At 37.1% G+C, this 27,222-nt stretch overlaps 1 protein-coding gene across 8 annotated transcripts in view; it reads right to left on the minus strand.

Moving 5' to 3' along the window:
• Positions 1 to 27,222, minus strand: part of gabbr1b (gamma-aminobutyric acid (GABA) B receptor, 1b) — a 125,710-nt gene that overhangs the window by 81,769 nt on the left and 16,719 nt on the right. For all 8 annotated transcript variants that reach the window (XR_009267393.1, XM_058754318.1, XM_058754317.1 and 5 more), the window contains exons 2-4: positions 6,894 to 6,977; positions 2,029 to 2,093; positions 1,254 to 1,392 (exon numbers count right to left, since the gene is read on the minus strand). Coding sequence is in view for 7 of the 8 variants with exons in the window: in XM_058754318.1 (XP_058610301.1) it covers positions 1,254 to 1,392; positions 2,029 to 2,093; positions 6,894 to 6,969 (280 nt within the window). In the remaining variant the exon portion in view is untranslated. The remainder of the gene's footprint in view (positions 1 to 1,253; positions 1,393 to 2,028; positions 2,094 to 6,893; positions 6,978 to 27,222) is intronic.

Consider the following 27,222-nt stretch of genomic DNA (forward strand, 5'->3'; position numbering starts at 1 on the left):
AACACATGACTGCTGATCTAGCAAACCAGATCAATCTGGTTTCCTGATAAACAGTTTTCCTACTGTTCACACGCACCAAAAGAGTGACAAAACACCTCCATCACTTACGCATTTTTCACTCAGCATGACAAGACGGTAGGCTTTGGTGACATATTTGTGTGATCTAATGCACATTCTGCTTTTAAATGCTCTGCTCTTCAACATCTCTTCCCAATTAAAGCACAGATGTATTCTGAATTTGAATGAATTCAACAAATTATGAGATACATTACACTTAATTCTTACTGGATGAGCTGTATTAGTATTAAAAGCTGCCGTAAAATTGCCAGAGCCACTACAGTAGCAACTAAATTAACTAAATACTGTCAACATTAATAGTCTCATCGATGTAGAAACTATGCCATGTGCTCAGTAAAGGTGCATGTAGATGCAGACTAAAACAATGGCCAGGAATAACTCATAATCAGCTATTACTGACAGTCACAGCCTTGAAAATATATGTGCTGGTACCTGATGAACATACTGTATGCAAATGCACTGAATGTCTGGATAGTATGGATATAAACAATGGATTGTGAAACATTTGCAGCAAAAGTCTATGAAAGATAGATATGAAAAGGCTGAAATAAAGTTAAATATAAATATTAAATGAAAACTTTAACTCAGAAAAAAATAAATGTTGCCTTGGCAGCTAAAATAAGTTAAAGTTGAAATACTAAAATTACATCAAACAGAAATGAAAATGAAAGCTACAAATAAATACATGAATAAAAAATGACAAAATGCACACAGCAAAATTACTAAAACTTAAGCTAAACTAAAATTAAAATGAACACTGTAAATATAAAAATAAAAATATACAAATCTCTCACTCACATTTCACATTTAAAAGTCAAAAATGAGTTCATTTATACCTCTTATAGTACATTTGCATGTCATCATGACTTAAATCTTTCCTCTTTTTTAGTGCACTTACAAGACATGATGCTCCCAGCTGAATGTTTATGGCATCACATCACTGACCTAAAGCGATGTTTTAATTATTTTTATTTGTGAAGATGGATGAACTCGACTTGATTAAACATGCTGTCATGTAAAGTTACTGTACAAAAAATAAATAAACAAAAAAAATGTCACAATGTCAAAAGCTAAAAAAATAAATAAATGTGGAAACAATACACTTCCACTCAAGTCTGTTTTATAGGCACATTTTAGACCTTTGCAGATAGGGAGTAGGGAGAAGTTGAACATACAGCATTTGCTGCGCTGGTTCAGGTCAGTCCATGTGCCGTCAGGGAGACACTTCCTGACCTTTGGTCCCACGATCACTCTGTTCCCTCTGCAGATATACTCGATTTCATAATCCACCGGCAGCACCTGAACACTGCGGATCTGCATTCAGACACAGAGAACACAGTTACAACTAATTGAATCGCTAATGCATACACTACCACCCAAAAGATAGATGTGAGTAAGATTAATTATTTATTTGAAAGAAGGAAATTAATACTTTATATTAAATTGAATACTAACTTTAATATCAAACTGATCAGAAGTGACAATAAAGACATTTATAATGTTACAAAAGATTTGTGCTGAATGCTGACCTTTCTATTCATCAAAGATTCCTGAATAAATCTAACAGTTTCCACAAAAACGTGAAGCAGCACAACTATATTTTTAATAATCAGAAATGTTTCTTGAGCAGCAAATCAGCATATTAAAATAATTTCTGTTTGTTACACAAATTAATTATGCTGAAAATTCAGCTTTGATCACAGGAATAAGTTACATCTGAAAATATATTAAAAATTAAAACTTTTAATTTTAATAATATTTCACAATATTACTGTTTTTACTGAATTTTAATTCAAATAAATGCAGCCTTGGTGAGCTTAAGAAACTTCTTTTAAAAACATTAAAAAATCTTACTGACCTCAAATTTTTCAACAGCAGTGTAGTCCATCTAAACCCACACAGATATACATGTTTAATACAATATATTACTAATAAATAATATTTTCACACCTGTTCCTGTGTCAGACCCCTGTATCTGATTCCTCCATCTCTTGGTGGGCGAATGATAGCACAACCTGATGAAAAAGATATGTAGATAATCAAAGATAATCATGCTTTCTAAAGGATTTCTTTCACATAATACTAACACATTCACAGAAATGCTACCACCATTGATCACAAACCGCAACGCTCATTTTGTCCATCAGATGGCGCACTCTCCTTTCTGAACATGTTGCTCAGCAATGTCGACAGCCATGATGGAAGCTCTTGTGTTGTGTGTGAGTCCTTTAATCGTAGCTACAACTCGCCATTCCTGCCACTATTAGTGAAACTGGACAGCTTTATATATATTAACAAGACAAAAAATATTAATTGAACTACATTCACAGTGGCTTCACTAACAGAGCACATTGTAATCACTAACTACAAATGTGGCCCTGTATAGTTCTAGTAAACTCAAGAGCGCTAATTTTCCATTATATTTGAGTCATTCATGCCTCTAATCTGTGTAAATGTCTGAGTGTCCCCTGGGCTCACGGCTCTGCCAGGGATTTGCTGTCAAAATGAAAGAGCGGCCTAGCTGTAGCCTGTTATTACAGCCCGGTTCACCTACAGTGTCAGCAGCTAATTACAGTCATCGCCAAACCCAGGGCCCTGGGGCACGACAGACCAGCACGACTGTGTGCGCTTGTGTGTTCACACGTGCATGTGTGTGTTACAGTCATTTTGTGTGTGCGGGTATTTTTAGGGACAAAAACATGAGCGGCATTATCAAAATCAAATGCTGCCACTGGCTTGCTGTTTGCAGCTTTGAGGAGATTCGAGAGTCGTTTGAAATGCCAAGCCTACACTGTCTACACACAACATGTATTCTGGCATTTTGTGTGACTGCACACACTATATTCAAGAAGACCACGTACACATTGCTGCCATATATGGCTGTCACTCCTCGACTGAATGCTTCATCCGGTTCTGTGTGTGGAACAGGTCAGGATGGTCAACTATCTTCAACAACGGCACTTTTCAGGTTTGATGTTTTTTTTTTAGAGGTGTGATTTAAAGGGAATTAATTTTGAGATGTAACTTCTCTTAACTGAAAGTATTAAAACATTTTTGTCAATGGAAATAAAGCTAAAATAAAATAAAACAGAAGTATCACATTAAAAACGCTCTTAAAACCATTTAAAAATCTGACATTTTTATAAATTACAGAAATTAAATGCCTTTGCAAATAACTGAAATAAGTCTGAATAGTTTGAACTAAATTACTAACAAGTAAATAAAAACTACTAACTGCAAAATAAATAAAATCGAATCTAAATTTAAGATCTAGAAATATTAAAAAAACGAATAAATAAAGTACATAATGTAACAAAATGAATAAAAAAATTAAAATGAAATCTAATAAAAATGACAACAGCATGTACTGTAAAAATGCTAAATTTAAAATTAAAACATGAGCTCATTCAAACTATTAATAAAAACTCTTAACAGTACATAAATGTCTCAGATGTATGTATGCAAATGTATCTGGCCATATAAATATCAGCATATGCACCAAATTGTCTTTCTTTTTTCTTTTCTTTTTTTTTTTGCTCATATCGGGCTTCTGAAAAAAAGCTTTGTTTTTAAAGCTTCAATAAACTTTCAATAAACATCTGACTATTATTTCATATATGTCAGGTCTTACAGGGTTAAAGTGCCAGCGCAACATTTCACATTTGTATCAAAACAATTGTGACCCTGCCTGTGAAAATCCAGCTAAAGTAATTTTTTGGTGATTTATTATTTTCTGCATAAAATCATTCTTCATAAGGTAAAGAACATTCTGTGAAAATGTAACCTTGATATCTTTCATATTGACTGAGTAAGACCATGTCAAAGATTGAAATCATAGTGAAATTAATGGTTGAAATCAAACTTTGATGCTTGTTATCTCATAATTAGATTTTGAGACTTCAGCCTGGATTTCACAGACAGGGTCACAAGTACTATCAAACACCAATATTTGGTAACAATTTATTTTAGCAACGGAGAGAGAGAAACTAAAGAGAGAGGAGAGTGAAAATGCCCACAAACCACATGTCATGACTCTGAGGACATAACATAGTGTCCTTGTTACACGTCACATGTACTTACTATATGTAGTGAAGCCAGGAAATTATGCATAATTCAAAGGAATTAACCCTAAACCTATAGGAAGTCCATGTATTTAATATTACTCAGTACTTATTTGTGTAATTACACCGTAGTGAGTTTGGTTACTGTAGACAACTATATTATACAACTGAACTTCCTCCTAAACAAATGAGGAAGTAACAATCAAAGTGTCATGAAATCTGTGAAATTAGTGATTTAAGTGCATAAACAAAACATGATACCTCTGTAGACTAATATGCCTCCATCAATAGTCATCAAAAATAATTAACACCAATCAGGTTAAATTGTTGACTCCCATGTTTCTTTTTTACTACCTCTAGACACAAAACGTTGGCAATAGCTATTGCCTTGTTCAGTTATCTAAACTTTGCAGTGTATATGTGCCTGACTTATAATGACAGATCAGGAGATACACTGTGACAAGGGATATTCCACAGGCTCTTATTGCTGTTCAACAGGCCATAGAACAGGACAATTATGCATGGGAGGATTATATACGTGAGGATTTATGTACTTATTATAGCTGTCAGACATCTAATAGTGTTGATATTGTGTTTCATTAGTCGTTCAGCTCAGGCAAAACAGACCAGCTAAGCTTGTAATATCTGAGATAGGAAGGATGCAATTAGAGCTGGATGGAGGAGACGTGAGAAAAAATTCAATTCTAGATGCTGACTGATGTGACCAGTGAATAAGACCTTTTTACACACCCGGAATATCAACACACTGCCAAGCAAACACACACAAATAAAAACAAATGGACACACAAATGCTCACATACACAATTAAAGATGGGGATCGAGAACATGTTGTTATCCAGAACAGTGCCGTCAACTAAAACGAAAACTATTAAATATCATTGTCATTAATTGAAATAAAGCTGAAATAAAAGTAAATGTAAATATTAGATGAAAAACGAATTTTTTTTTTTACTGAAATAAGTAAAATTGAAATAAAAAAAATAAATTGAAGCTAAATAGAAATGTCCAAAGCATAAAAAAGACTCATTAAAATGGAAATATTAAAATAAAAGCTCATTTTGATTTAATCTATTAATAGATTTTATAGTACACTAAAATAACACTTATCCAGAACTGTTTTCATTTTATAAAAATACTGTAAACACTGCACTGAAATGTATAAAATGAGATAAGTCATACTGAATGTTGCATCTATTGTAAATCAATAGTGAAATTATGTGTTGGCTGAGTTTGCAGTTTGTTAATGTGAATGAGAGACAAACTGCCTGCTACACAATCGTTCAAAAACAGTAAATAGACAATACATCTTGCTATCTGTTGTCCTTGCAGGCTGCATGCGACAACAAACATACAGCACGACCAGTGTAGTCTGTTTGCAAACAAATAACCTGCTGGTTCTTTTTAATAAATCAGTTAAAAAGACTGAATCAGCCTCAAGACTTTTCAGTTTGAACCTAAAACTAAAACTATTTCAAATTGTTTTCAGTAATTAAAAATTCAACTTTAAAACACAAACTTAGTTGAAGTAAAATGACTAAAACAAGGACCTAAAAATATGGGAGTAACTTCCATTAAACTGTAAACAATCAGCAAAAGATTCGCTCTTCAAATGTAACAAGTACATTTGAAAGCATCAGTGAGAAAACAAACCTAGAAAGAGACGTGAGGGTTTGGAGAGAAAAATGAGATATTCTTAGTGCATTCCAATTAATTATTCATGGATTATATCGTTAATTAAATCAGGAAAACAGACCACAAATGCGCAGTATATGTTGTTGTTTTTTTTTCATGATGTTACAGAAAGAAAAAATAATCTGGAGGAAAAGAATGCAGCGGAGTGAAAAGAGCTCTTGCCATAGACATTCTTGTTATATCATGTCACATTAAAATACCAAGCATTACATTATTCTCCTGCCATCTGAAAAATAAAACACGAAGGAAAATGTACAGCTCATTCAGTCTAACTGACGATAAGGATGACTTGTAGTGCAACTTTATGATTTTAAATTATTTGTTTCAGTCTTTTTAAATGGGAACTTCCTCAAACTGAAAGTATATAATATTTAAACAAAACTAAAATAACAGTGATATGAAGTCATATCAGTAGTGTAATAAAAGCTGTTTTATTTTACATGGAGTGGGTTATTTTAACCGTGGGTTGAAGCGAAGGAAATTGAGAATTTGGAATGAAAGAAAATGAATTTGGAATGATTTTAATGCAATTTTGATAGCCATTTCCCCTCGGAATGTGATTGGGCTAGTTTTGAGTAACAATTAGGCTGGTTTTGTTACATACACCTGGCAACCCTGAAAGGAAACATCATATTACTGAGTGGACTTTTAATAATGAATATATATGTGACCCTGGACCACAAAACCAGTCATAAGTAGCACAGGTATATTTGTAGCAATAGCCAACAATACATTGTATGGTCAAAATTATCCATTTTTCTTTTATGCCAAAAATCATTAGGATATTAATTAAAGATCATGTTTCATGAAGATATTTTGTAAATTTCCTTCCGTAAATATATCCAAACTTAATTTTTGATTAGTAATATGCATTGCTAAGAACTTAATTTGGACAACTTTTGTAACAAATTGCAAATGAAAACTATAAATGCACATGAAACAAGCATTGATTAAAAGTTACATAAATCCACATATTATAAGAGCACACACGTACAGTACACACCAAAGCTCTCACACACAGGCTTCAGCTTTCTCCATTACCTGCGGTCGTATTACGTGAGGCCACGGCGAGGGAAAAAGACCCGAGGAGAAGCGACAGAATAACCGAGAGGGCCATTCTTCCACCTGCAGATTGAGAGAAAGAGAGAGGCATTATCAGAGGAGGAATTGAGTGAGTGTGAAAACAGAGGGTGGAGAGTGATTGTTAAGGGTGTGAGATGAGTGTGAGAGGGTTTCCTGAAGGAGGAGAGGAAAGGAGGAAATACAGACGGAGAAAGGAAAGGGGTGGAGGTTGAGAGAAGAAGTCGTGGGGCGAGGAGAGAAGCAGAAGGGCGGCGAGGAACAGATCAGAAACAGCACTTGTGGACAGACGGCCCTTTTGAAATCTCTGAACAGCTGATCTCCTCTTCGAGATTCACAGTTAGTCTACCACGACCGACCAAATGAGTCACTCGCGGCAGGGTGCCTTCCCTTACTCAGCCTACAGATCTGCTTAATATCTGCATCAAGGTGCGAGCACTGCCCAGCCTTCCCCATCAATATTCCCTTTCCGCCTAGCTGCTTTCTGACTCAGACGTGCCAACAAGCACCACGGTCGGTGTAGATGGGGGAGGACAAGATGAATGATAGCTGTTGTTTCATTCAATGGGTACTGTGCATTTATTGGTGTTGTTTTTGATGACAAGGGTCCCATTTTACTTGTGGCAGCATATGTATAGCAAATGAGATACATGTACAGTATATGCTTGAGCCTTGAATTTGACTGGCTGAGCGGCTTTTGTAAAATTATGGAATATTTTAACTGTACTGTACATTGGTGGTGGAGATTTTTTTTTGTGACATATTTAACAACACTGATTTATTCTGGAATTAAAAAGTGACTAGGTGCGTCCCAAATCACATACTTATGCACTATGACCTTTTTGTAGTATATAAATAGTGTGATTAGTGCGTTCACACTGAAAATTCCAAAAAGAAAAAGTGCACTTTAAATACCCGGATGATGCACTTACTGTAAATAATAATAATAAAAAAAAAACCTGTGTCACTGCTTCCGGGTCCAAACGCTCTATCAGATGCTACAAGAAAACAACAAATGGTAATAATATACAGAGAGAATATGATATAATACCAAAAAATGATCTCCATACCAAAATCCCATATGGCCAGACAGTGATTAATTTTTTTATAAATCGTTAAAATATTTGTGTTTGGGACGCCATGAGCACAGAGACTGTAGTGTAAACTGTACATTTTTAAATGTTTTAAATGTGTAATATGAATAAATAGTGCTTATAAATGGCTGTTGAGATGGTATTCTCAAGTGAAACGAGTAGAGGCTTGAACCCGGAAACAGCATTCCTTACGTTACGACTTAACAAGTGGATTACGTTGCGAAGGGGGAGGGGCTATCAGACTCAAAAACTACATGGTTGAGTATATACTGCATACATAGTGTATAAGTGCATATAGTATATAGTGCATAATTTGGTTCATATCAGTTCAAACAGTCTTCATGAGTCAATGAATCTTTTGCTTAATATGTGTGAGTCAATTCAAGTTGATTCAAGTGACTCATTTAACTTATTCTGGAATTAAACAAGTGTCTGTCTTTAAGAGTGATAAAGCCACTCTGATTCATTCAGGGACAAAAAACCCACTGCTGTGCTTGGATATGCATGACGGTTGATTCTGATTTCCATTCAACAAAAAAGACAACATAACTAGACATACTTTGTCTGAAATGTGGGTGAATTAAGAAAATCTTCTAGCAATGAAATTGTAATTTTGTGTTAATTTATATTAACATATAACAACTGGCGAGTAACCCATTCAAGCTGAATTTTTCTTGCAGTTGGAGCTTGGCAAGTGTTAATTTTGAACCCTATTGACAACACTGAAGGGAACATTGAAAGCAAGATGTAATAGCAGGGCATGTTCATAAGCCCCTATAATGAGTGCGGAATTGCAGGGAAGCGAAAGAGAAATGTGCTTCAAAGAGCTGAAAAACCACAGAGAGACAAATCTGGGACGTAGAGCACGTAAACCACCGGCTTCGTACGAGGAACTGGAGCCAACGCACACACATGTTCACATTCACTCACACACAATCTGATTAGACAGCCAACAATCAACCAGGACTAATCTACATAAATTAATTTCACCCAAATGATATGCTAATTTGAAATACAGGTAGCAAAGCAGGAAGACTCAACTCCACCATAACGCTTTATACTTCCTGTGCTGTAATCACAATGGAAGCAATTTCTAGAGATTATTCACGGCTTCTAACTGTTCTCAAAGGAGTATGAACGAGTATATGAGCCATAACACATTTCATCCCACACTATAAAAGCAGACGAGGCTTTCCGTCGTGGGAGCGCAGAGCGCTGTAAAGACGGTCTTTGCATGAAAGGCAGGTTAGGATTAACTTTAGCGGGTTCAGGCAGCACAAGGAAAGATTTTCATGAATGCACTGAACATATGGAGTTGACAGAAAAAAGCTAGCGAGCTGCCTTGCTGTCTACTGCTTACATTGGCAGCTGTCTTCTGAAGGGCTGTGCACACAGGACATGTTCTTGCGTTTTGTCTGCACTAATTGTTGGTCTGTGGTAGATCTGGAATCGGCAAACATTTTTGTCTGTTACAGCACGTCTCACACCATGAGCATGTCATTTTTAAGATGGTATGTCAAGTTAAAAACAGTTGATGACATGCAGCACTGTAAATCAATGTTGGTTTTAAAACAATGGCCCAATCGTATGAACCTAAACACTGCTTATTTACATACACATATGCATATATGGGTATTTGATGCATGTGCATGAAATTGTTTAAATGAAATCAGTATTTTAGGTTAAAATGTGCACAAAAGTGCATGGAAAATGTAAGTTTAAGAAGCAATTTATTATGATTTTTAAACACTTTTTTCCCTTAATGGCTTTATTTTAAATGGTCCTGCGGTGTGATAAACATTTTAAAAACACAAATATTTAATGTAGTCTATCAAATTATATCAGCTCATTAAAACTGCACGCATAATAATTAGCAAAATGCCGGAACAACAAATTCCCAAAAGTATTTGATGTCAAGTAGGCTACCCATTAACAAAGGTGTATGGGTGTTAATGCTGCTATAAACGTGCCTTCTTTTCAATGCTGTCACGCTCCGTCTAGCTGTTTTTAATGCTAGAATGTGTCCTGTGTGAATGGGCCCTAAGGCATCATCCTAACAGAAATGTAACCACATAAGATGATTTAGAACGCTGTACATAAACCCGTGCGACACACAACGCATAAAGAGTGCCTCACGTGAAGCACACAAGAGACTTGAAGAGTTTGATGTTAGCATGTTGCTAGCTAAGCTAACAATGTGATACTCTAAGCATTAAAAGCACAAAATATTAGGTAAAAGAGTACACTTTCGATTTTATTTACTTTTATTAACAAGTTGTTGTTTTTTTCTTGACTCAACCACCGTCTTAGATTTTCTTGGAGGTTGTTGCAATGCATTCTAAAATAGATTTTTCAGGGCAGGATACATGTAATTCTGTTTTAGAATTTGCCCAAAATGAGGCATAATATTGCTGCCTACATTTAGAAACAACTGTCATGCCTGGAGTGCACCTATGATGCCTAGGTAGACAGCTTGCTAGGTTTTGGACAGCTGTTGACAGAGAGGGGCTCTGATGCTAGCTATAGTGGAGAGGAGATTGTGACTGCTGCTTTGTTATGTGAAAATGAAGCTAATGAAAAACGCTTGCAGTGCAGGGTGACTGTACACACACACACACACACACACACACACAATCTGAAGACAGGACTCCACCTGAGGCGTAAAACTGACCGCTTGGTAGCAAGCGCTTTCTCATCTCTCCCCTCCTCTTTCTAACATGTTCTCTCTCTCTCTGGCTTGCTTTATTTCCAGACCAGCATTGTTTCTTTTATTGTGTCCTTCCAAAATCACTGCTGTCTTTCTCCTTCATCCCTATTCAGTCTTCTTTTATCTCTCTACAGAGCAATTACTCTCAATCTTTTTCCCCTCCATCTTTCTAACTGGCTTGTCTCATGAAAACAACAAATCTTTCACTCAAACAGTTTCTCACACCATACACTCATTATACGCAGCCTGATTGCAATACACTGCACTGAAATCGCAGCCATTACCCTACACATTTATGATTTACACCATCTTACAAATACCTAAATTTTCAAGACCGGGTAGGTACCATTTTAGGTATCGGTCATTGTGAAAGACATACTGTTTGCCTACTAACTTAAAAACTGGGGTGGTAACGTCACCCTGCTTTGATTATGGCGGATACAGCCCTGGCGCGCACACATTCATGCACATTCGCTTGGTAAATGACAGGTGACAATCTCTATATGGGCACTGAAAGCAAAGCACGTCTCTTTCTGACTGGAAACCAAAGCTGAAAACTGCCTAATTCTGTTGCCAGGCAACCATTCATGTACCCTCCTTCCGTTTGCTCTTTGACTGCTGTAAGACTTTCTTGATGTTTTAACCCCCGGTGACACGCTGTCTCCCCCACGCCTCTGTAAACGAACCCTCTCAGCCATCTGACTGCAGAGGTGATGAGTGAACTCGACGGTTTCGCCGCAGTGTCTCATCAGCGCCTCATCTAGCGTGAATGTGTGGATTAGCGGTTTGCACCTGTGCGGCTAATATTACCCACCATAGAAATAGTATGAGCATTTCAATTGGCATGAAATGTGGGACCTAAAAAGGGCAGGGCTTACACTGTCAGAAATAATTGTACCTGTACTAAAAATTGTACCTTTGTGGATACAACAGCTTATCACTGGGTCAGTACCATTAAAAGGACAGCTTTGTACCTTTTAAAGGTGCATAGTAGTATCTGAGCGTAGTAATATTCATACTTAAAGGGAGAGTTCACCCATAGCCATTGACTTTCATACTAAGGAAAAAACAGCATGGAAGTCAATGGCTACCGTCAACTGTTTGGCTTTTAACATTCTTCTAAACATCTTTTTTGATGTTCAGCAGAAGAAAGAAACTCATACAGGTTTAGAACAAATTGAGGTTGCGTAAATGATGAACTATCACTTTAAAGCACTATTATGAACATTTAAGGTACAACATTGCCCTTCTAAGCTGAACACCTAAAGGTACAATTTTTGCACATTTTTGATGTAGCAGCATTGACGCTGGCTCTAATTGTTCAGTGTGATCAGATTAAAGTATTTTTTTAGTGCTATCACAACTAATCCCACCTAACATTAAAGTTTTTAAATATACTTTTATATTGTAATAATTTCACATACAATCTTTAAATTAATGTAGAAACAACATAGACAGTATATTTTTAATATTTGTTTAATGGCATCTTTTTTATGACTGAAAGCAAGTATCACTGATACCATGTCTCTAAAATATTGTTCTTTTTTCCTAATATTTAACCATTGCCTACAGCCATTCAACATTCCAGCATAAATGAGAGCTATCAATTTTAACATTTATTAGACTTTAAAAAAAAATAACAACTTCTAATTTAAGTGAACTTAAATCAGTCTTCACATATAATAAATATCACATTTACCTGTGCCCTTCGTAGGAAATATACAGAAATGTAATAAAGTCATCAAACACTAAATTCTAAATTAAATATAGATGAATCCTTAAAACTACAAAAGTTATTGTTCTTTGATTGACAGACATCACAGCAGCTGGGTTATTAGGTTATTTGGCTGATATTACTAAGAGTTATAATATAAGAGTTACTATAAGAGTTTAATATTACTTTAATTCAGCCACTGTTGAATGTGACACGGATCTGACTTGCATCATATTTTCTCACAACTGGCTATCATCATGCTTGGGTTTAGCTTTTCAGTAGCTAAAGTTTTCGGAGTGTTTTTTAACACATTACTATGCGGTTACTAGGGGTTTCTAGGTGGTATCTAGGACATTTTGGGTGGTTTGTAGGTGGAACCACTTCCTGGTCCAAGTTAAAAGAGTCCACCCTAAAGTACACTTCCTTCAGCACATTCTGCTGATGTCCATGCACACATCTGCGTACAGCCTGATTTTTGTGTCCGGACTTCTGCCGACAGTAGTGAATGTGCGAGTGATTTGACCACTTTGAAACAAAGGTCCACTAGTGCGCACCGGTGTATCCACGCTCTCTTTGTCAGTGAAGTATGCTTTGAAAGGCTTGTGTGCTCAGCTGTGTGCAAGACAGAGCGGAACGTGGAAAATGAAGTACACCTGGGTCTTTAGGTCTGTGATATTCTGGTCTCTAGATAACTTGCTGAAAAAAAAAACCTAAGCTGGTTTGCTGTTGTTTGCAGGTCCCAGCCTGGCCAGGCAGGTGTTTAGCTGGATGAATAATATAGCTGAAAAGTGCCCACAACTGCTCTGACACCAGCCAACAGACTAAATACAAATGAGTTTAGACTGGATTAAGGTGCTTTTTCAGCAGGTTATGTTTTGGGTCTCTCACTTGTAACTGGTCTTACTCGCACTGGTCTGAGCGTGATTCAAACCAGCATCGACCGACATGGGAAATGGCTAACAATGATGCTAAATACCACAGCCTCTAGCATCTAGTATGCCTCTTGAGTGCAAGGGAATGATATTTTTCTGTACGGCTCTTACCAGCTGGTCTACAATACACTCACCTCCCTCAACCTCACTACCCGGGTCACGGCACCAATATAACTGGCGAGTAAGAAGCATGGTTTCTTCCCAAAACGGTTACATGCAAACCCCGCCTTAAAAGTTCAGACATTGATTCTGTTCAGAGTTCAGAATATCATGGATGGATCTGATTTTCACAAACAGTTAGCTATTTATCAGGATGTACAATCAACACTAACATTTCATTTTGATAGTCCACTTTAGACATTCTACCAGCAGTAACACTAGACATTCTGTTATTAGTAACTTTGCAATTACATGTCAACTACCAGTCATTGGAGTATTAGTGGACTGTCTACTTCATACCTAACACTTTATTCTGATGGTGTCCCAACAGATATTCTACTGACTTTAAGAGTGTATTCACACCAGGAATGTCCGCTAGTTCACTTGCTTTGGTCCGGACCAAATACAATGTTGATTTTTTTTTTTTGGTGCAGTTCGCTTTCACACTGCTCTTTTTGCAAGTGAACCAGAAATTGTAAACAAAACAACACATGTGCTAAGGTCATCCATTCACTGGTTCATCCATTCAACCATACCAGAGTTGTTTGGAACCGGACCGAGACCACCTCTTCAGCTGGGTCCCGGTACAGTTGTTTGGTCCGCACCCCAGTGCGATTTCTGCATTCACACCAGCCCAAAAGATCCGCACCAAAGGGGGAAACAAACTTGAGTTCGATTCAGTCGAACCAAACAATATGTGTGAACACACCCTAAGTAACTTTTCAAGTACATGTCAACTTATTCTACAAACCCTAAACCTAACCTAACAGTCTACTAATACTGTAATGAGAGTTAGTTGACATGCAGTTGTTAAGTTGCTTATAGTTAGTAGAATGTCTAAAGCGGACTATACAGTGTTGGGGGTAATGCATTACAAGTAATGCAAGTTATGTATTCAGATTACTTTTTTCAAGTGAATAGTAAAGTAACGCATTACTTTTAAATTTACAACAAAATATCTGAGTTATTTTTCACATAAGTAAAGCAAGTTAAGATTTTTTTTTTCCATTTATTCACTGACACAATGAAATCTCCACAACACAATGGAAACAAGGGGGGTTAGGGGTTTGACTTTGTTTCAACATGACAATGAAATCTACAGAATCTGCTGGAATCTGGGTTAGCGCTGAACTGTTTCATCTATGACCAATAGTAATATTGATGACTGCCTTAGAAACCACCAATCACACTTTGTAGAGTACAAAGGTCTCCAATAAAACAAATAGGGGATCATCAAATGCCTCTCATGGGGACGACCCTTTTGGAAGCACATATTAGTTAGCGACAATCGCTCCCCAGTGTTGCTGCAGCACACACACTGCTGTCACTTCCTGTGAAATGCACAATGAATGATGGAAAACTGTCACTGACCTGCTCCTCGCCATCGACCTGTTCGCTAACTGATAAGGGCGATGAAGGCCTGACATCCTGACTGATGTAAATCTGGGTGGGAGGAACATGGACCGCCAGGAAGTAAGTGTGTGTGAGCCTCTTAACAAAGGACACATATTCTCCGGGGCAATTCTGCTATGTACAGTCATATTCGTTTAGGAAATCCAAACGGAAGTGAGGTAAACTCTTTATTCCATGATGCATCTCAGCGTAAGCCACCTTCCTCCTTTGTAAATGCGCCTAAATCTGCAGGATTCAAAGGGAAGTTCAAAGATGTCAATTCTAATTCCTCCAAAATCACAGGAGATGTCTGAGTTTGGAAGCTCGGCTGGTGGAGTACGTGACCAGACGTTGAGGGATGTAATTCAAGCTGGCAGAACGTGAAGCCAATAAGCCATAGCACATAACACAGTCAATAATTATTGGGTGAGAGAGAAGCCTTGCTGATGTATCCATCCGTCCTGGACCTGGATCTATAGCACATGTGCAAATAGATTGTGATGACCTCACAACCCCACTATACACACACAAAAACAAGTGCTCTGGTAAGTACTCATCTAAATATTTTTGTATGATCTTACAGTACAGAGACATGCCATATGTGCCTGCTGTAAAAAAAAAAAAAAAAAGACTGGCTTAGTAGGACACAAGTGAATGCTGGGCATCAGACACTGGCCCACAGGATGGGTTTCTAGTATGTCTTCATCAGGTTTCCTAAGGGATATTTCACCCAAAAAATGAAAATTCTGTCATTATTATAAAAAATGGTATCACTTTCTTCTATGGAACAAAAAAGGAGATGGAAATAAAAGCAAATGCCAAGCAAAGGCCAAGCTCCAAAAAACGCCATATGCAGTTACAAATATATTTAAATATAACACATGTACCAGGTTTGACACAATAATGATGCCAAAGCCCACTGGTTCCAGGACTGTCATTGTTTAACTAAAATTAAAATGATTAAAAATCATTGAAATAAAGCTGAAAACAAATAAAATACAAATTTACAATGAAAATGAAAACTTAAAAAAACTTCAATGAAAATGAGAAAGTTTACGTTGAACTATTAAAATTACTAAAGCTTGAATAAAAATATTTAAGCTAAATAGAAATATCTAAAAAAATTAATACAAAAGCACATAAAATCACTAAATGTATAGGATAAACGTACCTATTAAGCTCACGTACCCATTAAGCACACTTCCATATTTGCGATCAGATTATACAAAGAAAAAAAATATTTATTATCCTATTGTCAGTCCTCTGTCGTGTGTCATGTGTTCCCGCCTCTTGTGTCCATATTTGGTCATGTTCCTGTCCTTGTTAAGTGTGATCATTAGTTAAGTCTTGTCCAGCTGTGTTTTAGTCATTATCAGTAATTGTCATGTGCATTTAGTTCATGACTGTTTAGTTAGTTTTCGTCTGGTCTACTCGTTATTCCCCAGTGTTCCTGTCTGTGCCAACCTTGCCTTGTCTTGCCCTGCCTTGTTTGGATTGATTAAAGACTGTATTTTGAGTTATCCTCGTTCCTCCCTGCTGTGTGCACCGTGACACCTACTTGATGTCTTAACCAACTGATGTGTTTGTTACTGTATACCTCCTATAATTTCAAGTCAATCAGATCATTGCACACAGAGATATGGGTCTCCATGTGTTCACACTGTCTGGTGGCCATTTTGAAAGCTGTCTAAAAACTTTCACCAAAAGAGGACCCCCTTAAATGTGTTTTTTTTTTTTTTTTTTTAGATGTTTAAACTTTTATTTTGGGTAAGTTTCACTACTTATTGTAAAATTAAAAGATTAATGTTCAGACTTTTGCATATTTTAACCTGAAACTTGGATGTGGGAAACAATTACATTAGATCCTATAGATAGTTTTAGCAACATAGCGCAGATGCTACAGAACACAGTTAGCTGACTAGCTGTATAAGATTGTGTGCTACGCTAATATATTACTTTACAGGCATTACTGACTTGTACTTTTACATCCATAATATTATAAATTGACAGTTTATTGCTGGTCTGTTGCTTTATACTGCTGTAATTTTTAAAGATTTCATATTTTAAGGTGAGCTTAAAGGGTGCACAACTATGAAAATCACACAGCTTCAGTGTGACATCAATAAGAAAAAGTATAATTTCATAGATATTGTTAATAGTTGTTCCTATTAAAATATGTATGAACTTAATACATGACCTAGACTATTTATTTAGCAAAATCCTGTCATTTTAATAAATATTACATGAAATTTATGAAAAATTGTTGCTGCTCCAATTAAGCTCAGTGAGCTCTCTTTAAGCTCTTCCACATTGAACGTCTATGTAAATACTTCATAAACAGACATTAAATATTAAAGGTCCCATGACATGCTGCTTTTTGGATGCTTTTATATAGGCCTAAGTGGTTCCTAGTACTGTATCTGAAGTCTCTTTCCTGAAATTCAGCCTTGGTGCAGAATTTCAGCCACTACGAGCCAGTCCCACAATGAGCTTTCCTTAGACATGCCAAGGTGGAGGGTGGGTGTGTGGCTTTAACCAGCTTGCGCTACCATGCACTAATGTTGACAGTGGATGTATCGCAATGGCTCATAGACACACAGTAGTTCAAGCTTTTCAGTTTGACCCGAATCTGATCCGGATGGAGAAGCACCGGATGAAGAAGTTGCAACTCAGCGGCTACAGCAGGACGTCTCCGAATGGTTAGTTTAAAATATTGTGTCTGGATACGGTACTTTAGTTGGTTTGTTTATGTACGCTGTTACAGTTATTATCATGTAGCTAATGCTAGCCATAGGCTCGGATGAAGGAACTAAAAAAATACTTCGGTGTTCATTTGTTCATCCAAACACTGAGCAACTGCCATACTTCGCTCATTTGCAAGCCATGATGTCTCTCGAGGAAAAAAAAATATTGCGCTCGCCTCGCACGGTAGTAGCTCATTTTCTCATGGGCGGGCAAAGCAGAGAAAGGGGAGGTAACCTTTCCCCGTATGACGACATAAAGGGAAGATTCCAGATTGGGCCATCTGAGCTTTCATTTTCTCAAGGGCTCGGTTTACACCTATCGCCATTTCTAGCCACTGGGGGACCATAGGCAGGCTAGGGGAACTCATATTAATGTTAAAAAACCTTATAAAGTGACATTTTCATGCCATGGGACCTTTAACTGATGGTTGTCACTTAAAGTTAAGTTAATTGATTTTCTATGGATTCTGTCAACTCAAATCTACAGACTGGCTCTGATCTTTGGCAACTAGCATCAGCTTCTCCAGACTGTAAATCTGTGGAAATTCGGGGCAAAAATCGTGTAGTGTATTCCAGTCATAAGAGATTATAGATAAATTGACATCCATTTAAAAAGAGGTTTCATAATGAGGCTAGTTTCTGTGTTCATACCCATGAATTAAATGTTTTATTGGTTTGTTTTATTTGATTTTTGAATGTGATACTTAGCTGAACGTGGACTAGTATAGACGCTGCAATGTGCTTAGATGACACTTCATTATGAATATATATGTGATCGACTTGAATGCCTTGTTGCTTGATTCTAGTGTTCTGTTTTTTTGTGATTGACTTTTTACAATTATTCTTTAGAAAATTTTCCTTAAAATAAACAAGAATTTTTAATAAAACATGATGTGGGCTTAATGGGAACAGGGGTGTGCTTAAAGGGTACAAAAATGTACCCATTAAGCACAGCCAGACTTTTTGAATTTAATGATGTATATTTTAATTGAAATGCTTTTGTCATTTAAAATAAAAGTAAATATTTTTTGTGTGAGAAATTAATATTTTATTTTAATTAATTAATTTATTTATTTATTTATTTTTTTCAGTTTGTTAGTTATTTATTTATGCATGTATGCGTAAATGCTATATCACAACATATTTCATTTTATTATATACAAAATGATTTGATACATGTGTTATGATAATAGTCAGCTAGGAGTAACTCAGTTTTTTTTTATTTTTTTTTTATTATGCAAGTAAAGAATGTGACAAATGTTTACATGTACCAAATACATAACCCCATGGACTAAACATATAACATATAAGACAAAGAGAAAAAAATAAATAATAATAATAATATTAGACAAAACTATTTTATTTTAACATAACTTTTTGTACTGAAACCAATATCTTGTGCACTAAAAATGTCTCAATGTAGATTTTGGTGAGCTTAATAGGTACGTTTACCCTAATTAAAGTAAATAATATAGTATCACAAACCTATAGCACGCAGGCTTATTTTTAGAAACCTCCTGACTGAGTCATCATAAAATTGAAAGTACATTATGACTAAGATGGTGGGGGGAAATCTGCTTCAAGACACATGGTGCAGCTCACATAGTGCCAAAAAAGGAAAAAACTTGCTTGGAGAGACATGAAGCACAAAGACACTCTAGGAAACAGTGAGACACAAACATACACTGACTCCCATCGAGTTGCACGAGTGAAACGCAACAGGACACATGCAAACCCATGCTGTGATACACGCCTACAGAGATCAGAGACGCAGGCCACCGGCAGCAAAGAGAGAGAGAAGATGCGGCGTTGTAATTCCTCAATCAATGCCATGAGGCATGAGTGTGAGGTGTAACAGACGGCTTATTGACAGAGTGTCTCATAAAAGACTAAAGCCTGGAGCCTCACGACACCACACACATATTAACACAGGAGTGTGACAGCGTCCTGCTTTCCTTCTAAATCTCTCTGACATTTCTGTTAATTCATTTATTCAACAAGAACTGCACACTGAAATTTCAACAGGAGTTTCTTTAATGTGCTACCATGCATAGAAAACACAATCTACAGTGCTGTCTACTGTCTACATAGGCAGCTTCCTTCTAAGACATCCTAACTGTCATTTACATTAGCTTTGTGATTGACTGGACTGAGTGTTCTACATAGACAACTCGACACGTCCACCATGAGAAATAGTGATCCTCATGTGAAGCACATGAGAGAGTCGATCCATGTTTACTCAGCGGCCATCTTGGTGACACCTCTGAAATGCTATTTTCTGTGCATGTGAATACACAGCTTCTACCTATTTAAATGTCAAGATTGTGTTTCAATCATTTGCTTCAAATCAAAAATTGCAACAACCCTTGTGAAAAATAATTGTACTTAATTTTAATGAATGTGCATTTGTAGCATACTTTACATTTTAAAATTATATTTTAAAAACGCAAATAATATAATATGAAATAAAAGGCCACTTAAGTGAACTTAAATAAAGCACACTTTTATGACTGTTTCTTAACACGCTTAAGGCTATGTTCACACTTGGCGTCTTTTTTTAAGCTGCCAGCGTCTGTTTTACATTATAATCCTATGGAGTAAACCGTGTTTTCAAAAAGTCCTGAGCGCTTTTTAAAACGCCACCGCCGACGTCTTTTTCTGCAGCTCAGAGCGTCATTTTTGACAGCTGACCAATGACAAGCGAGTGGCGAGTCGTTTCCATAACAACAAAAACAACAAGAAAAAAGGAGAAGATAGCTGGTAGACAGATCGTACTAGTTTCAGAGCACAAGGAACCGTGCATCATAACCGGAGCTCCTGGACTAAATTGGTGGAAGCACCATACAGTTTCCTTCCCCGTATAATGTCGCGCTCCCACAAACGCCATTGTGAAGCGACACCCTCCCCGTTAACTTCAAAAGCTGACATTTCTGCAACACACAGAGCTAGGCTACCATTGCAGCTGTTGTTATAGCAACAAAAGACACCCTCAGCTGCTATTTGTAACCAAAACGCTGCCAGCTTTTTATTTTACTAAAAAAAGCACTCTTGTCACCTTTTTCTAGTCAAAAAAGACGCCAAGTGTGAACACACCCTAAGTAGTTTTACTTTAAAGTACATTTTTCTATTAATTCTAAAAAAAAAAAATTCTAAAATCTATTCATTTACTGACATATTGTTCGAGACTTACTGATATAAAAATTATAATTAAACTTTATTTCTGTTACGTTATTGTGGCTGTAGAGAAGCGCACAACGACGGAGTAACTATAATAGCCTTTTAATTATAAATTCACACACATAAGACAGGAGAATCACCAGGAGAGAATGCAACCACACACACTAAACTTAAATAAATCCACGACGAAGCCCAGACAGAGACTGAGGGAATATATACGCAAGCAAAACAAAGGAGCAGACGAGATGATTAAAAATACACAGGTGAACAGAATAACATAATCAAGACAACTAAGGAAAACTGAGTCAAAGGAACAAAAAAAGGCAGGAGAGCTAAAACAGGGAAAAACACAAAAAGTCCATAACTGTAACAATTTGGAGTAAGCCTACAAGTTGTGCACAATGCACATTTCTTAATATTAAGCCTAAAATGTGTTTTAATGTCACTATTGATGAGGATTATCGGTCTTTAAATGCAAGATTTTTAAAGTTTACTTAAAGTATACTTGCAATAGTTTCACTTTAGCATAATCAAATAGACTTCAGTATATCTTTAGTTGGACCTCAGCACTACTTCCGAAATCCTACTTAAGTGGGTCTAAGGTTTGGCTAATTGCATTTAATATAAAGTTAATCTAATCCATTTTAATTTAATTGCAATTAACATGCAGTTAAGTGTCCAAAAACATTACATTCAGTTTGCACTTGAGTATATTCTTTTAAAGTAGATCATTTCCATAATAGAGTGGGGGAACTATGATATCACTTTGTAGGCGAAAACCCGGAAGCGAGTGCATTTTAGTACTTCCGGTTCCATCGTAGAGTCAATGTTTTTTTTTTAATGGGATTTTGGTTAAATCCCTTAAATAAGGTCCGTGGTTCACATGGGCTCAAGATACTCTCACGTTTTATTCTATGACATAAAACACACCAGTCACACCACACTCATGATTTTTTAAAACTGTTGTTTCTTAAAAAAGACGGTTGCTAACAAGTTGCTAAATGGGACTACAGGCGCTGTTGGAGACATTCAACATCACGCCGGACAGTTTATCAATTTAGTATTTTCCAGTTGTAGTATAATTTATAATACAATTAATTTTAGGATAACCAATGAATAGTTTACAGCATTTTATATTGTTGTTCGACAATGTTTTTTTGCTTTGCCCTGAAATGCAACACATGTCTTCGGATGGAAGATGCTCGAGTTTATCGTTTACTGATGCGGAGACTCTGGGTTTGTACCACAAGGTAAACTCATATTATGATTATTACATGTAAACACCGCATTTACCGGCTTTACGTGGTGAAAGTGAAACTTTAATGATGCATAGTGCTTAAAGCCACGTCAAAAATAAATGTGTACGGCCGCATGAAGCTGTTAGAAAGAGATTGTAGAAGCAAGGATAAAATAATATTGTGTACCCACCCTAACAAAATGATAGCTGAAATGTGGTACTTTGTTCACTAAAATAAGTTTAATCTGACCATATCCAAAGACTCGCTCACTGTTATTTAAAAGATTAAATACGAGATACGTTTTTAATTAAAATATACATATTAATCAAGGATATATTGACTTTTAATGCACCTTATTTAGAAATGTACAGAAATACGTGCTTTAAATGTCCTTTGGTTATGATTATTTCATTTATTCACTATACTATTTATTACTAATGTCTCATTTCAGTTTTAGTTTGGCTCTAGTTTTTGTATTTATTCCAGTTTATATGAAATGGTTCATGTAGCGTGGATTAAAATTCATTCACAGAGTAAATCCTTCACTGAACATGTTAAAAATAAGTGAAACAGTTGTTGGGAGCGCGCTGGTGCTGACTCTGAAGGCGTGCGACCGTGGTGCTGTAGTTCATTTATAGCCTAAGTTTAGCTTTTCAGTTCTGGCGCTTTTATTTAGGCTTCAAAATTCATCAACGTTATATTATTTGGTGAAGATTATCTTGATGGACAAAACGTGTAAGTTTCATGAACTATGACTGAACACAGAGCTTATTTTTTGCGATTATCCAAAAGCCTATGGAAAAATCCCACTGGCTTTTTGTCGAAGGAACCAGTTTCATGCTAACCGCCGATCCGCCTACAAAGTGACGTCATAGTTCCCCCACTCTATAAGTAGGGCCTACTCTTTTTAATCAAAGAATGTTAAGAAACTATTTTCAGGCCAAAATTGACATATTCAGCATTATGATGTCTCCAATTGTAATTTTTCTGTGATTTGTCTGTGTCCTTCCCTCTATACTATAGTGTCTATTTTCTAAAAGAGTCTGATGTTAGCATGTTGCTAAGCTAATGATTCAGTGCAATACTAAGCATAAACATAGATAAAACACAAATATATATAGTGATTTTTAAATAGAAATGCAAGTACAGTACATGAGCCAACGTTTCTCTCTACTTGTCTAGAATCTTGTATGATTTTTTTTTCATTGAGATAATCATAATGGGATTGACTTCCATGAATGACACATGTAATGTTGCCTTAAAAAGGCCGAAATGAAGTGTCTTACAATTCTTTGTGTCAGAAGAGCCTGAAAATACCGTCAAGGTTGGCAGTCAAACGTTCATGCTGTAGTAGAATGGATGTGATGAACAGATGGTTATTCTGGTTATTCTTCATTTAGTCTCAGGCTCAGACGGCACGCCCACAGTCCGCTCAATGACTGTCTGATGCACACTGCACACAAAACTGGCAAGTGCTGGCTCAATCTGATTAGACGGTATCTACGCTATTTCTGGGAGTAAACGCACAATTTTTAAAAACCATTTGGATACAGAGATGTGCTGAGACTGAGAAGGCACTTTCAAGCATTTAAGGAAAATGATAATCCATCAATTTGCCTGGTTAAAGGTATCAGATCTTTTAAAAATAACCAGAGTAGTCAATAATCTAGATATCCACAGAACTTTACTGTATATAACAACTTGTGTTAAATAATTGGTACTTGTGGATGGACAACATGACTGATCACCAAGTCCATCTGTCATTCTGTCAGGCGGTCTCTTCCTGTCTAAGTGGGCGGTTCTTGGCCAGAAAGACCTGCAAACTGGACCAGACTTTATACCACAATTCAAAAGTCTATGCAAGAGATTACTTCATTAAAAGGATGCAGTGAACGGCTTAAATTTCAGTCTTTTTCTCACACAAAGCTATCATATGGCTTCAGAAATCTAGGACTATAGCACACAAGCCATAAAAGCCACTTTTATGATACTTCTATGGTGCTTTAGAGCTCCATTCATTGTGACTGCATGGAAAAGAGCAACAGGTCACGGGGGAATTAAGAATGTGAAACTGTGAAACACTGCGCCCACTGATAATATTGTTTATATGCATGTGCTGCATTGTTTTGCCACCCAGTTTACTAAAGGAATTATGCAAATGCAACAAACACACCCACAAAATGAGAGCTGATCGCAGTTTGGACCAGACATTTGCGCCCTATGAATGGAAATACACCAAGACGATGGCTGAATGGTAAAGTTTTTCACTCCAAGAGTTGAGGTTCTTATACAGAACATTTAAAAGACTTTTAAAAAACCTTTACCTGGCTACAATTACTGCTGCCATGATTACTAGAAAAATCTACACAAACATCCCTTCCAAAAAAGCCCCCATTTACAGGAAAATAGTGCTGATGTTTGTGAATCAGGCACATTCTATAATGATCCTCATTTGCATCGAAAGGAAGGATGTTTGCCAAGAAAAGAATGACAATGACTTCATTTAAATGTGCAGGCTGCTATACCAGAGTATACCTGGTTAAGTTGAACTGAGGTCAGTGTATATATGAATAATATGCCTTTTTGGGGGCATAAAAGAGGTTTTGTCTCATTCTCCAAACACACAATGTCCCAATTTCACACAGTTTCATGTTATAAATAGTTTGGATAATAATGGTATAAATGCATGAGGGTTTACTGGAGTTCTCATGAGAAAACAGAACTATTTTATTAGTTAAGTTTGATAAACCTAAACATCCATGGAACATAAGCATATTTTATGAAAATTCGGGTTGCCTTCAAACAGCATGTACACCCTGAACCACTGAAAATTTCAGGTAGTCACTTTGGTCACAGAATACAACTGTCACTCCATTTCACAGCCGAAAACCTCTAAGTCCGTCAAACATTGTGCTTGGGCTGTGTGTCATCACCTACGGCTCTGCATATCCTTCTGAAGGACGTTAGCACCAGGAAAGTGCGGCTGTAGTTTTCTTTTAACAAGTTAGTGATCATTTCAATCTGACCTTTACAGTTTGAGCGGCACATTTCGGCTTGGATTGTTTTATTATCCTGCCACAATGATGTATGCTTTGCTAAGAGGGTGGGATGGGGGAGTTAACAACTATATAGGACTTGACAGCTAACCTACAGCTCGACTGAAGCTCTATTGCTCAATTCACATGCGAAGGAGGCATTTCTTAAAGGTACAGCAGCAAAAAATAGCCTGTTTGATTCAAGGGTGACCACTTCTTTGCAGAGTTCAGCTTCAGGCCTAATTAAACACACCTGAAACCAGCTGCGCAGTTCTGCCTGGAAACGAAGATGCAATGGCGCCAAACCCCCTCATGGAAGAATAAAGCTGTCGTGTTTACAGCTGTGATGACGAGCACTTATCAGGATCAACTAAATGCTAGATTTTCAAAAGTATGTGAAATATGTAAAGTTCGCAGCATAGACTCTTTAAAATACGTCCAAGAGTTTTACACACCGGTCTGTTATTGTGGCGACATTTCCATGCCCATAAACATGATGCGGCACAAAACAAAACGTGATTGGTTGCTTTACCTGTCAGTCATATGGCCTCTTGGGAAGCTCCTTGGCTTTCAAAGCAGCCAAGGTTCCCAGACCTTCTGACGTCTGTCTGAAGGTCTGGCTATGCGAAGATATATAGCATTACAACAAAGGCTGTCCCAATTCAAAGGCCCCTTCAGATGCCTTGAAATACATTGTTTGTTTCCCAATTAAGGATACAACGAATGGATCCTTTGCAGCCCAGACTACCCAAAGATTCATTGTGTACCCATGACGGCAGGTTTTTGTTTTTTGAGAAAAATGCTGTTTTACATTACACTTGTAAACTTGGTTCGACCTTTATTGCCTTCAAAGGTGTGGCCTTTGATGTCAACAACCTCAATTGATGCATTCCCTGAATTGGGATACAGTTTACAGGATAGAGTAGGTGCTTCTTTTTAATAAGTAATTACTTCACAACCATTAAATAAGTATGTTCTATGTAGTATGAATGTGTGTAGCATGAATGTTATCCAGATACTGTACAACATTCACAATGTTGTCATTGTCATGTGACCTACAGCATCAGTTGCGTCGCCTCACTGCCATTCACAAACCTTCTCCCATGGCCTCATGGGACAGTAATGTGTGTCCACTGGATGCTCACTTCAGAATCTAACTGGAAATAGCAGGTCATCCATGGACATCCTTTTTGCCTACTGTTTAGGAATACTGTGAATTTGGACTCTTTTCACACACAGTTTTTTGCCGACTATATAGGGATTTTAGATCCAGCCTAGGTCATCAGTATTACTAGAGCTTCCAGTATTAGTAGAACTTCCAGACAGGTATGTTGAGACAAGTTGGAAATAAATTCTGCAAGAACGTGGCCCTCGATAAGCAGGACAGGACACCCTTGGTTTAATTCTAAGAGTCAATGAAAAACAAAAGTATCACATTAACATTGACAACAAGGGCTCCTGGGTCTCCTTGATTGTCTTTGAGAGTTTTAAGTTACATGGTGTCGACAGAGATTTTGGTTGTACATGAAGAGCCTCATTCCTGACCCTTCTCTTCACTCCACCAGTCCTTCATCTAGCCGAGTGAGTCCGAATAAAAGCAACAGTCCTCTTCACTTCTCTCTCCAGCTGGTGGCAAGTCTTTCAAGGAGGCCTTTGAAGGAACTCCACAATCCGCCCGAGCCCCTGCTGCCTGATTTAAGAGTCCTGAGGTCAGATGTGAGGAAGACTTCATCTACTCCACCACTGGGCTTTAAAAGGCCACCTGGAATGTATTGTAGCTCAACTCAATCCCGTGAAGGCCAGAAAGGCTTTGGGCAGGCAGTACTGTATTCACATCGCTGCAGCGGAAAGCGCGCTGATGCACACAAAGGCATGAATGCGGCAGCTCCAGTCGGCTTTAAACACCATGGCTATGCCATCAGGGCTATTGTGTGTGATGAAAATAACGAGCGGGAGCCACTCAAATGCGCAGAGAGAACGGTGGCATGCGGAGACTTTGTGGTGACCGATGCACACATTTGCGTGTACACACAAAGATGAGCCAACAAACAAAACCTGTGATAAGGGGAAAAGTACACACTCAAAGCAAACAGCAAAC

This window comes from Onychostoma macrolepis, chromosome 19, assembly GCF_012432095.1.
Source record: "Onychostoma macrolepis isolate SWU-2019 chromosome 19, ASM1243209v1, whole genome shotgun sequence".
NCBI lineage: Eukaryota > Metazoa > Chordata > Actinopteri > Cypriniformes > Cyprinidae > Onychostoma > Onychostoma macrolepis.